Genomic DNA, 12,967 nt, shown 5'->3' on the forward strand with positions numbered 1-12,967 from the left:
GAAGTTATCATGAGCCCTTCAGAGAAATGGGATCACACAACGACAACGCAGTGGAAATTCATCAGGTTGGCCTCCCAAGCATGACCAATGCAGCCACACCGAGCTGGAGGTGTGCGTCTAGCATTCAAAGCAGATAAAACTTGACAACCAATATTCTTCCTTCAACATCGACAATACCACCATCCCATGCTCCCAGGCAGTCAAAACACTTGGAGTTTACTTGGATGCTAACCTAACCATGACCAGACAAGTCAAAGCCATTGCCTCTTCCACAGCCTAGCACACAAAACTGCTAAACTCTGCCAGGCCATTCCTCTCCACTGCAAACTGCCTGTCCATCGTTAAAGCCCTAATCAGCTCGACACTGGACTATTGTAACGTCCTCTTCACTGGCACCACGACTAAACCTTGACAAACTCCAAACCATCCAAAACAGCGCCTTACGAGCCGCCTAGGCATCCCTAAAAGGGAACACATCTCCTCAGCCAGACGACAAGCCCACTGGCTGTCCGTCCATGAACGTGTTTGCTTCAAAACACTGGCCTTCAACTACAAATGCATCCATCTCACAGTCCGCCCTCCCTTTCTCAGAGAGTTTTCATACCTCCCACCACCAGACCAAACCACGCACACCATACGCTAATCTGTACCCACAGTTAAACGGGCCAGGGGTGGAGGTACAAGCTTCTCTTTCATCGCTATCGAACAATGGAACTCCCTCACACTCGCCCTCGGATCTGAACCCTCACACCTTGCTATTCGCAAAGCCATCAAAACCAGACTATTTGCTTAAACCCCTCACGCAACCCTCATAAGCTCCTAAGCCGAGCCAACTGTGCCCTTAGACTATAAACAACTGTATTTCATATGCCGTGTAACGATATGCGGCACACCTTGTAACCCGGTGCAGCCTGTCACCCTTATGTAACACATCCTGCATAACTATGTACATCTATGTGCAATTGTAACTAAGCTGATAACATGTAACAGCACCACAATGCCTCTGGGCTGCTTTATAAATACAAATAAATAAAAGCTACTCTGCCATACCAAAGACTTTACTCGCGTTCTTAGGCTGCATCTTTGGGCCCATGGTGTGGGGGTAAACCTCAGTAAATGTTGCAACAGTCACTCATCCCCTCTTTCAACTGATTTTCACCAAATAAAACTACCAGTAGAAATTGTTTAGGAGCACATGGGAGCGCCACCCAAAAAAAAAAAACTTTGGCAGAGCTCCAAAAGCCATAAAAACCAAGTGCACTAGGGCAGAGTGTCCCCGGTTAAAAAATAAAATGCTCCAAGAAGGATAGAATTGTACTGGGAGCGGCAGTGTGGCAAAGAACAGTGTGTCCTCTGTCACGGAGGGCTATAATAACTTTAGTTTCCCACCTCAAATTGCATTCAACATATCGCCCTTGGAAGGCTGCAAGGCCAAGGTGTGGCCCCTGGGGCTGCATATAGCAGGCAGGCTCCTCTGCTGCTGCTTCAGGGACAGGATGGGGAGCTGGCAGGAGGAAGACCATTCTGAGCCAGGCCCACAAATGACTTCACTGCAATAGGGGTCGACCGTTCGAGCCAGTGAGAGAGGTTAACAGTATGGCATCAAAATTATCCAAGAGGCCACTGTTTGGGCATTGTTATTTGTGGCAGGTCCCCACCGTAGCTTTGGCCAGGTTTGGTTCTGCGTGTGGTGCACCACCCCTTTTAATAGAATGAGTCCCTCCCAGGGCTCGTGCTGTGGTCACATGCTGTGACCATGTGACTCACTCAATAAAACGGATGAGCGGTTTCAAATGGGAGAGCAGCAGCCGCTACCTCGGTGTGACTCTGGACAGCAAACTCAACTGGGAAAGCCACATTGAGAATACTCAGCAGAAGGCAACAGGAAACATGGCAGCGCTGTACCCACTCCTGAAGACTAAGTCCATGCCCCTCCGAACAAAGATCAAAGTCTACAAGGCGACTATCAGACCAACCCTGACATATGCCTCCCCAGCATGGATGACCTGCCGTGAGCGACACCAGAAGAGTCTTCAGATAGTCCAGAACAAGGCCCCGCGGATATCGTCTGGAGCTCCAATCTTCACAAGGATAGCAGACCTTCACAGAAACCTGGACATCGAGATGTTGGACGAACATCTAGCGAAGCTGAGTAAGAACCTCTGCCAAGGACTGGATCAGAACCCGAACCCTCTGATCAGAAAACTCACTGCCACCACTGCAAAGCCCTTCGACCGCTACCCGCAGCCCATCACTGCGAAGACTCTGTGAAACCAGCCCTACTGTGACAAGACCACACAGACCAAGAAGACCACAAACCCACGACTACATACTCAACCCGAGAAGATGGAGTAATGAGGCTCAAGCCTCGGTATCCAAAAATCACAGCTGATGGATAAAAATCTATCAGCAAGAAGAAGAACAAACGCGCCGTTCATCAGTTGACACCAACTGACTCCTGCCTGCTGTGTCTTTCTCATGCTGACGCTGCGCAGCATACAGACGGCCTGCCCTGCAGGACCCTCCAACAGAACAGTGCCTTGCTGGGCAACGCTGTCCTCCATGTGTAGCAGAGCACCTGCCAGGCAACTCTGCAGCTGTGTGCTCGTGCCCCTGCTGGGCAACTCCAGCCGCGTTGGGTGCCCCCAAGCCATTGAAGTGCCTATACGACTATGGGCTGACAGGGTTCCTCCATGTCCCTTGTACATCAGCTAGGTGTCCCCCCAGCACCTATACGCCTGTACCCTGTGCTCTGGGTCCAGACATAACACTGCAGGCACACGTTCAAGGCAGTCAGTGGCCCTGAAGGACGACAGACAGCCTCAGTGTGTGTATAATGTGGAAGAGCTGGCCTGCATAGAGGCGTGCACGAGGAGAGGAGCTGGATACCGAATGTGCCTTCTGCAGACTTTGGAAAGCAAGGCCATCGTGCCTTTACGTATCGTATTCATAGTTTCCATTTCTGAAGGAGGTCAAATGGCCGCCATTTGTTCACATGATGGGACATGTACAAAGGCAGGGCACAGGTGAGTGGACAAGATCGGTTTGATCGTGAAGGTAGCATGCGCACTGTGCAAAAACTATTTAATGGACATTCAGAAAAATCACTATGAGGCAGGCAACCCCGGCTTCCTAAATGTGCATTGCTCAACGGGCATCCCTTACTGCTGTGCCATCGCTGCCAAGTGTCCCCATCAGGATGCAACTGGCACACTACTTCTGGCATGCTGTGTGTGGTGTGTGGCCCATTTAAGTGTGGCCCCATGCCCCTTTAAGAAACAGCGTCATGACTCTCCTCAATAAAAGGGGCTCAGCTGGCACGTGAGAGCCAGTGCAGCAGAGCCCCAGGAAGTGGCAACTCGTGCCTATGTCAGTTATTGTCCTTTCTTTGCCATGTGATCATGGCCTGGTCCTGTAGCCCCGGCCTGGGTGCCCCCAGAGCCGAGGCTGCCATATCCTGGAGGCCCCCAGCCACGGTAAACAGTCTGGTGATCCGGACGTTGCAGGGTGTCCCCTGCGGTTCATCTGCTGCGTGTCTGCAGCTTCGCTGGTAAGTCGGGTGATCCAGACATCTGGTGCGGCCCGCCGTGTAGGCCCTTACGTATGTTTAATTCTGGCAATACAGTGCCCCTCCCCCACCAACCCCATTGTGAAATTTTTTTGGACGACATGCCAGAACTGGATAAAGGGGATCATATGTTAAATGAAGGCCCTTCACGGCTTTGGCTGAGCAGTTTGCGTGCGTGTCCTGGCGTTGCCTTTTAGCTCGCTGCATTGCGGATTTTAAAGCTGGAATTCGAGGAGTAGTAGACTTATTCTTGAGACTTCAAGTTCATCCGCTTATTTACGTAGTCGTTTCCAACCAATCGTATTCTGAAACCCGCCAATACATTAGGCTCAAGCCATTGTCCAAAAAAGTCGCTATAGGTACTCTTGAGGAAAGGGGTTCACTTTGTAGCCGTTGGTTAGTCATTTAGCCAAGTCAGGAATGGGCGGTCTTCTGTTTTGCAGGAAGAGCCCAGAGAGAATCTTGAGCGCAACACCAATAAGAAAATGCCCTACTAGCTAGCCCATGAGTGACCCATCAGCTCCGGTGCGCCTGAGCCCTGCCACCCAGAGCCTCCCCCTCACACCCCAAGTCCCACTTCCCCCACTGATGCACCCTCAGTTGCCCCTGTGCACCGGCTGTCCTGCATTCCCATACTGCATGGCAGCCTAAACTGACATCCTCAAGTCTACGTCTCTCTAGCAACAGATGCAGGCCTGGCAAGGGTCTACATCCGCACCAGGCATCCCCAGGAGCCAGGACCCCTGCTCTTCAGAGGACCAGCCCAAATAGAGTCTCAGCAAAGCATGCGCTGGGCCTGCTCAGCATCAGCCGCCTGCTCTGTCCTCGCCACCCACAACCTTTCCCACAGTGTTGCAAATGGACAAAATGTACCCCTTCGCAAGGGGGGGGGGGGGCGGTGGAGTGTCAGTGGTTTGGGGGGAGGGGGGCTACGTGTCAAATGACATGCTTGCCCCGAATATAGGATGCTGGCTGCTTTGCATAAGAAAAGTGCATTTTGGGAGCATAAGAATGGCCACCAATGTATCATACAGATCAGCGGTTTTTGGGCTGCATGTCTACACGAAACAGCGCTCTGGCAAGCGTTTATGCAGGAGCACAGCTCCGTCTTGTTCCGGCCCAATCCCTCCCCTGCTTTTCCATGGAAACCTCCAATAATTGCAGCAATGTGAAGTTTCACCAATGCCCTGTGTTAATATTTCACCCTCTGTCCTTCCCCTGGCCCTGGTGAAAACCTGGAGCGAGGGGTGGGGATTGGGAAGGGGTGTGCTCTAGTTGCATGATAGTTCTTGTAACAATGTAATGGGAAGTGGCAAACGACTAGCACCAGAATGCAATGTGCTGTGAGCTACTTTAAGGGCTGTATGCATGGCCAATTTGGATTTATGGGATTCTGGCGAGTTCAGACATTTTAATATCGTGTCACTTTGTACTTGAGTACTTGCAGCCCAGCGGCATAGCTACGGGGGGAGCAGTGGGGCAGGCCTGTGGGTTGTGTTCCCATCAATTTCCCCCGGAACTCACCGGGCCATGTGTGATGGGCAGAACCTTTCCTGGAAGGACACCCTGCACTGCAGTGCGAACTCTTTCCAGGAAAAGCAGCGTGCTGCTGTGGTCTCCTAGCAATCATTGTTCCTCATCTGAATGAGATACGGAAGCAAAATTCAACAATTAAACTTCTACTTCCGGGGAGGGCGGCACTAGAGTGCCCCGTGGAAATGGCTGCCCACCGTCTCGCTCTCCCAGAAGAATTTGCAATCCGTTTAAATATACGAAACGACGGCGGCCTTTCTTAAAGATCTCTACGCTGCGTGTAAACGGGACACTTGTGTACCGGGAGAACCATTTTTGCAGCACAAACTGCATTTGTCTACAGCGCTGAGAGCTGCCGCCCCTGAAAGCTCTGTGGAGCTCTCTGCCGAGAACGATATGGTGGCAGTTTATTTGGTACCTGTGCGCTTCTTGCAAGAGGCGTCCCTGTGCAATGAAGGAAGGTTGTATGAAGAGGGGCTATTGTGCCTGCCCCAGATATAGGCCAAAAATCGGCCTGAGGCAGGTAGTCACATCTTGTTAATTCAAAGGCCCGGTGCCTTCAATCTCCGTCTGGTTGGAAGGGGTGGGTGGAGGGGGGGTCCTTAGATCTTGGTGTCAGGGGCTGGGATCACCTGTTTTTATCAGGTGAGTTTTAGCTGTCCCTGCCACCTTTTAGAAGACCGCGGCGCCCAGTAGTCTGGGTTGCCTTTGTCTTTTCCTTCCCTGAGCGCCTCCCTGCATACCTGGATGCCAAAGGAAACGCGCCTTGTTGGTGTTTTCCCATTTCCTTGTTGGGGGAAGCTTCCTTCCTACATGCCCACCTTATGCCTCTGGCCCTTCCTCCTCCGGGGCCCATGGGAATGAGTCTTGCTGTGGAGCCCTCTGCGGAGAAGGATACGCTGTCAGCTGTGTTGATGTCAAGACGCATACGTGACGACGTAGAAGCTGTACAGTTTAGATTGATTCAAGGGGCACTATTAGAATTGGCTGGAGAGCATGGGTGCTGCGTCTCATGGTAATCCCCGGGAGTACTCGAAGACGCCATTTGTGGCCCCCCCAACCTGCTGTTACTACATGCACCAAGGCGAGGCTCGAGAGTTGCTATTGTCTGAACAGCAGAGTGCGGTGTCTGTGGGCGCTGTCGACCAGAGTTTGGAATCCTTTCTAGCGATGTCGCGACTCTGGATCTGGTGCATGGAAGCGGGAATTTACACTCTGTCTAATGGAATTGGTACTACTTGAAAAGGCAGTCTGTTTCCGGTTGATAAGTGGCAATGTGTGTATTGTAGGGCGTTCAACAACATTTGGGGATAGGTGGGAACCACACTTATTTTTCAAAAATATACATGTATGAGTGTCTCTCTAGATAATTCTCTATCATTTCAGAACAGTCATCTGAACACAATGGAACGGCTCTAGGCACTATAGTATAAATTGCCAAACCAAATCCCAAAGTTGCCTTTGTAAAACCTTGTGCTCTCGCTCTGCTCAGTAAGAGCTGCAAATGGTGCATAATACCACAATTCTTATATTCAATCTTCATTGTTTAAATGATGTGCTTGAACAATGTACATTATTTTCAATAAAAATAAATTGTATAGTGAAGCAGTATTTATACACAAGTCTATTTTGGCCAATGCATTTCGGACTCGGTCCGTCATCAGGGCTAGACCCTTCATTAAGTGAAACAAAAACAAACATAAAAAGGGAGAAAAAAACCACAAAGAAGTGTTAATACATTATAATGATCACGATTCTAAAAACCTTTTAACATAATCACGCTTCAATACCTTGTGTTACTCTTCTCAAGAGTGAACGGAACAAAATAATAAACAGAATCTTAAGTTAACCGCATGTAAAAAAATCTAACGAAAAATTGTAATAAAATACCCATACAAAAGTATCTCTATGAATAACCTGGGCTTCACGTGTTCTGGCATGAAGCCAGTGGGCAAATAGCTGTCTTCCTGGAAGATACAAAAAGATACAGAAACTGAACCGTTTGCCATCATCTTTCTAGCAACCACTGTTAGTTTTTCATTATTGTACATGTTTTCTGCATTATCGTTTCTGTTTTGTGCTCTAGCACCTTGAAGCGTCTAATTGTACTAAATGGAATTCAAATAATGATCTCAAACCAAATAATTGGACAGACTCAAAGAATATGGCAAAGCACTACTTTATTATCATTTAAGCATTTAATAAAGCAGGGCAAACTGGCAGACATCGGACTGATGCATGCACTCTCACATAGAAGCTTGATTACATGGAGGTCTTATACCCCAATATGTGTCATCTAGGACGTCATTTTGCATGGAAAAATACAAAACCCATCAACGGAAGAGATTGGTTAAGGGAACAAATCTACTTATAGAACATCTAAAAATCAGTACATCATTGGCTAGCCCTTATCTGTAGGGCACGCCTTCAACTACCTCTAAATACGTATAGTACTGATTATACATGGTATCCCTCTTATCCTAATGTCAACCAACCTAGCCCCCCGACCTTTATGGGTTTTTGTAGATCAACTCCCCTTCTTTCCTCTCTGGGGACACCTGACAGTACTGAGATAAGGAAGACAAACCTGAGAGTAATGAATATCACTCACTCTCACCACTCTAGTACTCAGATGAGGAAGAAGCAACTGAGAAGGAGGAACACCATTCACTTTAACCACTTAGGTACTGGGACGTTGAACATGCATCCAAGGTTATCAAGGTCAGGCATGTCCGCTTAATCAGAGTAAGGCAGAATTGAATGATGAAATGCACATGCAGCCCAATGAAGGACCACAGGTGTATAAAAGGCAAAGCCATGAAGGCGTGAGGGAGAGAGACCTGAGGGACTTGGACAGAGATCAGCATAACACCCAGGGAATCCGTTGGCAGCTGCGGTGGGACCTGAGAATGAGAAGGGACGCCGGCTGACATCCCCTTAAAGGAAAGGGAAGCCTCCTATATGCAAAGAGAATTCTCCCGTGCGAAGTGGGAGCAAAAGAAGCTGCAGTGAAGCACGAACACCAAGGATGTTGCGTCCGGCCTCGCAGAGGCATTGAAGCCGCCTATGCTAACCAAACTCCTTTCCCCACGCAAGCAGGGCTTGTGGAATTCAGAAGGAAGAAAGAAAGCAGAAAGAACCTCAGGAGGAAGACGCCTACAACTGAGTGCTGGAGAAGATACCCAGAGACCGGAGCGCTCCAGGCAGGCTGCAAAGGTTGCAAACAGCACAGAAGGAGTGTTAACTTATGAATGAAAGGCAAGTGGCACGAAAAGGAGTACATCTGCTAATATTGAAGACGGAACTAAATGAAAACAGCAAACCTGCTAATCTTGAGTAACAAACTGAATGCAAGAGCAAACCTGCTAATATTGAATCACAAAGTGAATGCAAATAGTGATCCTGCTAATGTTTAATCTTGTACTGAAGGAAATTAGGAAACTAAATCCAATGAAGGACTCTAACTCCGAAGTTGAAGTCAAGTCTGAGAAACTGTTTGGTTTTGAAGCTGCCTTTGAGAAACTATTTGTTTGCTGACCATCAAACCGCTATAAGGAGAACTAAAGGTTCCGGGATGCACGTCCTGTAATGGGTGGATCGTGTGGTCCGACAACTGCGCCAAGACCAGAGAACCCCTACATGCTGACAAAGAAACCTACTACTGTGTAAAAGGAAAACTACTAATGATGCACATAAGGCTTGGGGAAAGGAACCCAGAGCTGTGAAGAATTGTTGGATCTTAGCTTAAAGACAAAGCTTCAAGACACTTCTTTTTGTGATATCTTTTGATATTGAATTTGGAGAAGGAACCCTGAGACTTGCTGCCATGGAACTTTACTGACCTTTGAGAAGGGCATCCGGACATTTAAAGAGGTGTGGAACTGCATTACTTTAAACCCAAGGGAAGGTAACCTGAACATTGTGGTGAACTTGCTGTTATTTGGCGAGGAGAAGCTGAAGAATAAGCATGAGCTGGAAATAGCTCAGAGCTTTACTTTTGAAACACTAAGTTATGGTTGACATCCCTACACGTTGTTTTGATGTTAGTTGTGAGCCCAAGCATAGGTTTTGGACACAAACAGATTTTTGTAGTTGAACTTACTGACACAGACTATTCTTAGTTTCTTTAGGTAGGGAAATCCCACCTTAGCATAGGGTTAGTTAGGCCTTACACCATCCTGATATTCGTCCAGGTACGTGAGCCTTGTTATCCACCAAACATCAACATATCCCAGTAACATGCAAACTCCATCCATGATATATTGGCCCATACGAAGTTCTGACCTGTATCAATCAGGTCACTTAAATTTAGGTTCCTATACTATGTGGTGCAATCCAGTTTTCCATATTAGTTTTCCTAAGCCATGCCACCCGACCACCCGCAGAAACCTGCTCCTACCAAATGGCACAGGGAGAATAAACCTTTAGTGGAAGCTTTTCTGGACTCCCAAATATGGAAGGATACCCACTATTATCTAGTGGATTGGATGGGGTACGTTCTGAAAGAGTACACTTGGGTAAACAGCTATCAAAATTGTGCCATGGCTGCTTCGGTAAAAACATTATATGCACTCTATGGATCCCATGCTTTGCAGGTGAACTACTGTTGGGATCCATGCTCATGGGTGCAGCATAAGCAGGCTGCAGTGTTGGGGAGAGTGGAGATTGCCCTGGTCCTGGACCAGCACTACCATTCCCCAACTACATATCCCATGAGCTAGCAAGGTGCTGTTGCATCGTGCACAATGAGGTCATGTTGCTCCGAGGTGTTTTGCTAATCGTGACATTCCCGGCGCAAAAGCCTGTCAACTAGCCGGACCCGGGAATTGCCCTTTCTCCGGTGCCGGGCCCGGGACATCCCCAGTCCCATTTGAGCCCACTAGGGCTCAAATGGGAATGGGGACGTCGGATGCACAGCTCGTAGTATGGCGGTACGGTAGCAACAGTGCCGGTAGCGCTACCGGCACCGTTGTTACCTTACCTCCATACTTATAGTGAGGCCACATAACTACTGTTTGCAGCAAGAGGAGATATTGGATTTTACCAGGACCCTTCATGCACATGCAAATTGAAAATCTACATGTATGTAAACATGCTAGTTATAAATGATGTGAGGACGATCAGGTCAAGGGAAGGCTATACACCCATTTCTGTCTGGGATATTTCCAATTTACCATAGCAGCTGTTCTGCTCGGTTCTTGCTTGCAAGTTTCAAATTTCTGGAGATTAAGTTCCATACATACCACTAACCCTTCAACCAAGCATAGTTGCAAAACGTAGAAATGCCACAAGTAGATCATTATACAGGTTTAAGGGGTGGTTGTATCAGCACAACAGAGCAACCTTCTCATAGATCACATCACATTTTATACTGTCAGCATTCAAGTCTCCTTACAAACTCTCCATGCATCCTTTTATTCTCTCATTGCCGTCTCTTGCACCCGTTTCACGCTCACCAGTACCACATTCTTCAGCCAGAGGAAGGGAAGCACGAAAAAAGGGAGCAAGAGAGAAAGAGGGACATATGGCGTGGGAAAAGGAGAAAACACTGGAGACTGACAGGTAGTGCCTGACAATCTAACATGAATAAAGCAAAGGTGAAGGATGAAGAACTAGGACAAAGGAGAAGGGAAGAGAAGAACCACGTCCAACAAGAAGAACCAGGATGAAGGGGAAAACACACACAGAAAATAAAACCCTACGATAATCAAGAAAAAGGGCCAAGACAAAGGACTATAATGAAGGGAAAGGACTATGCTGAAGAACCAGGGAAAAGTGAAGGGATATGATAATGGACTATAATGAAGGAGAGTGAATGACTATGATGGGCTAGTATGAAGAACTAAGCTGGACAATAACACATGCTTATGTTGAAGAACTATGATGAAGGACTAGGACAAGGGAGAAGGGCTACAGTGAAAGAATGGCGAGTTTAAGGGTACAAAGAATAACACCCTGTGATGCAGCCAATTCATACTAATAGTGTTGTGAATTGCCATACAACGCACATATTCTGCTTCTCCACATCCTTTCTTTTCTCTCTCCTATATCTAGCAATGTTTTGGCCATACAGTGGTGTTGAGATCACCACCATATATGCCACAACCAAAAGGCCTACATTTACTTTTAGTGGCAACAATTACAGTACATGCAGAGCAACATCAGAAAAAGCCCACCACGACTTGCCCCTCACACAAACTGTTCTGACCCAGATTATGCATTTTCACCACACCATCAAGTACCAGCTACTCAGACTTGAAAACTTCATTTACAGGATAGGTTTTATTGTCTTGATAATCCTATTATCTTACCTTTCATGGCATCCAAGGGAGTCTTGTAGCCAGGACCGCATGCTCCACACTTTGCTTCAGGATGAAAAACAGAAAGAGGGGGGGGGGGGAAAAAAGTGTCATGATTATTTACCCTTCTCACTTCACAAAAAGAACACTGTTCTGATGGAATTCAGAAGTGGGCAGAGGGAAATGGAAATCTCCACAATATTTTTAAAACTACCTGATGGATTTACCCCAAACCTGTCAAGAAATGTTGTGCTGAAGTTTCTTATTTAGTCCAAAGCTGCCAAGCGGTTTTCGCACTACAGCTACTCAAAAACTAAACTTGTTCCCCTATGAAAAATGAAACTGTGGAGCTTAATAACTTTTTTTAACAGATCTTTCCCAAAATGTCCAATTTGGGGGGGGGGCAGTGCGTGCAATTTTGACTGCAATTTTTCAGCCAAATTCATCATACTCGGGAGGATAGCTCAGGGGCAACGTGCTTGCCTGGGAAGCACACGAAGCAACACAGGTTCTATCCCCGGGTCCGTGCTTAGAAACCTTTGGGTATTAAGCGTGTTATAAATAACCCATCATATCATAGCATTATACGAGTAAAAAGGTTATTAGACTTTTTTCTTTTTTTAATTTCCTATGGTACGCACCATGCACCTTAACCATAGGGTGGTGACTACTGCACTATAATATATTTGTACACACAAACACACACAGCATTTTGTTGTAGAAAAAAAGGCCCCTTTTGACCAGCTTGTCAGCATGTGCAACCAGTCATTCTGACATTCAACCAATAGCACCTGTTTTCACAGTGCTTAGAATGGGGAAGAATGCAGCGCTTTAGGGATTCATGATTCTTTTACCTCATCTCCAATTCTTAGTTAAAAATGTTACATTTTAAATGTTAAATTTTCTCTGGGTACAACCTAGCCCTCGTTCTGATTTCAGGGTGCTGGTGCAGGCTTTGGACATCTCTGGTGTGGATCCCGGCAACACTATATTTGCCAGGCTTCCAAAGTCAAATAGGAAGACACAAATGGCTGGTTACCACCTTTCGCTCCTTGTGGAAAATCAAGCACTTCATCCCAGAAACAACTTCCGGTCTGCTGTCCAAGCCTTGGTCCTCTCCCACCTGAATGGTGGCAATGCCCTCTTGGAAGACCTAATCTGGCTCCCCTGAGATGCGTCCTGTATGCTGCAGCACAGCTCAAACGACTACATCACCCCAACCCTCATCAACCTGAAGTGGCTCCTGTTGCTAGCCTGTATCATCTTCAAATTGTGATGCATCATCTACAAGGCAGTCATGAAGTCCCCAAGCTATCTCACTGAGAAATTCAGCATCTCCAGGGGCCTACGATCGACCAGAAGTAAGGACATATGCAGACTTGAACTGCGCCGGTGCAGAAAGGGGGTGAAAAAACACAGGTGTTCTCAGTCTACGCCTCAAGACTCCCCATAAACCTCCTCCCCATCAACATCCGACTCGGCCCCCATGCTTCTACGGTTCAGGAAGGAGATCAGAACCCTCCTCTTCAAGGAATGGCTCCTCCCTAACATCTAGGTCCATACACCA

General features: G+C 47.4%; 1 protein-coding gene across 1 annotated transcript in view; it reads right to left on the reverse strand.

Annotated features, from left to right (window-relative positions):
- LOC138580083 (methanethiol oxidase-like) overlaps positions 1 to 12,967 on the reverse strand; it is a 364,838-nt gene that overhangs the window by 225,807 nt on the left and 126,064 nt on the right. The window contains exon 2 of the mRNA XM_069650350.1: positions 11,413 to 11,466. Within this exon, the coding sequence (XP_069506451.1) occupies positions 11,413 to 11,466 (54 nt within the window). The remainder of the gene's footprint in view (positions 1 to 11,412; positions 11,467 to 12,967) is intronic.

The sequence above is a fragment of the Ambystoma mexicanum genome, chromosome 1p (genome assembly GCF_040938575.1).
Source record: "Ambystoma mexicanum isolate Mex_15411 chromosome 1p, UKY_AmexF1_1, whole genome shotgun sequence".
Lineage (NCBI taxonomy): Eukaryota > Metazoa > Chordata > Amphibia > Caudata > Ambystomatidae > Ambystoma > Ambystoma mexicanum.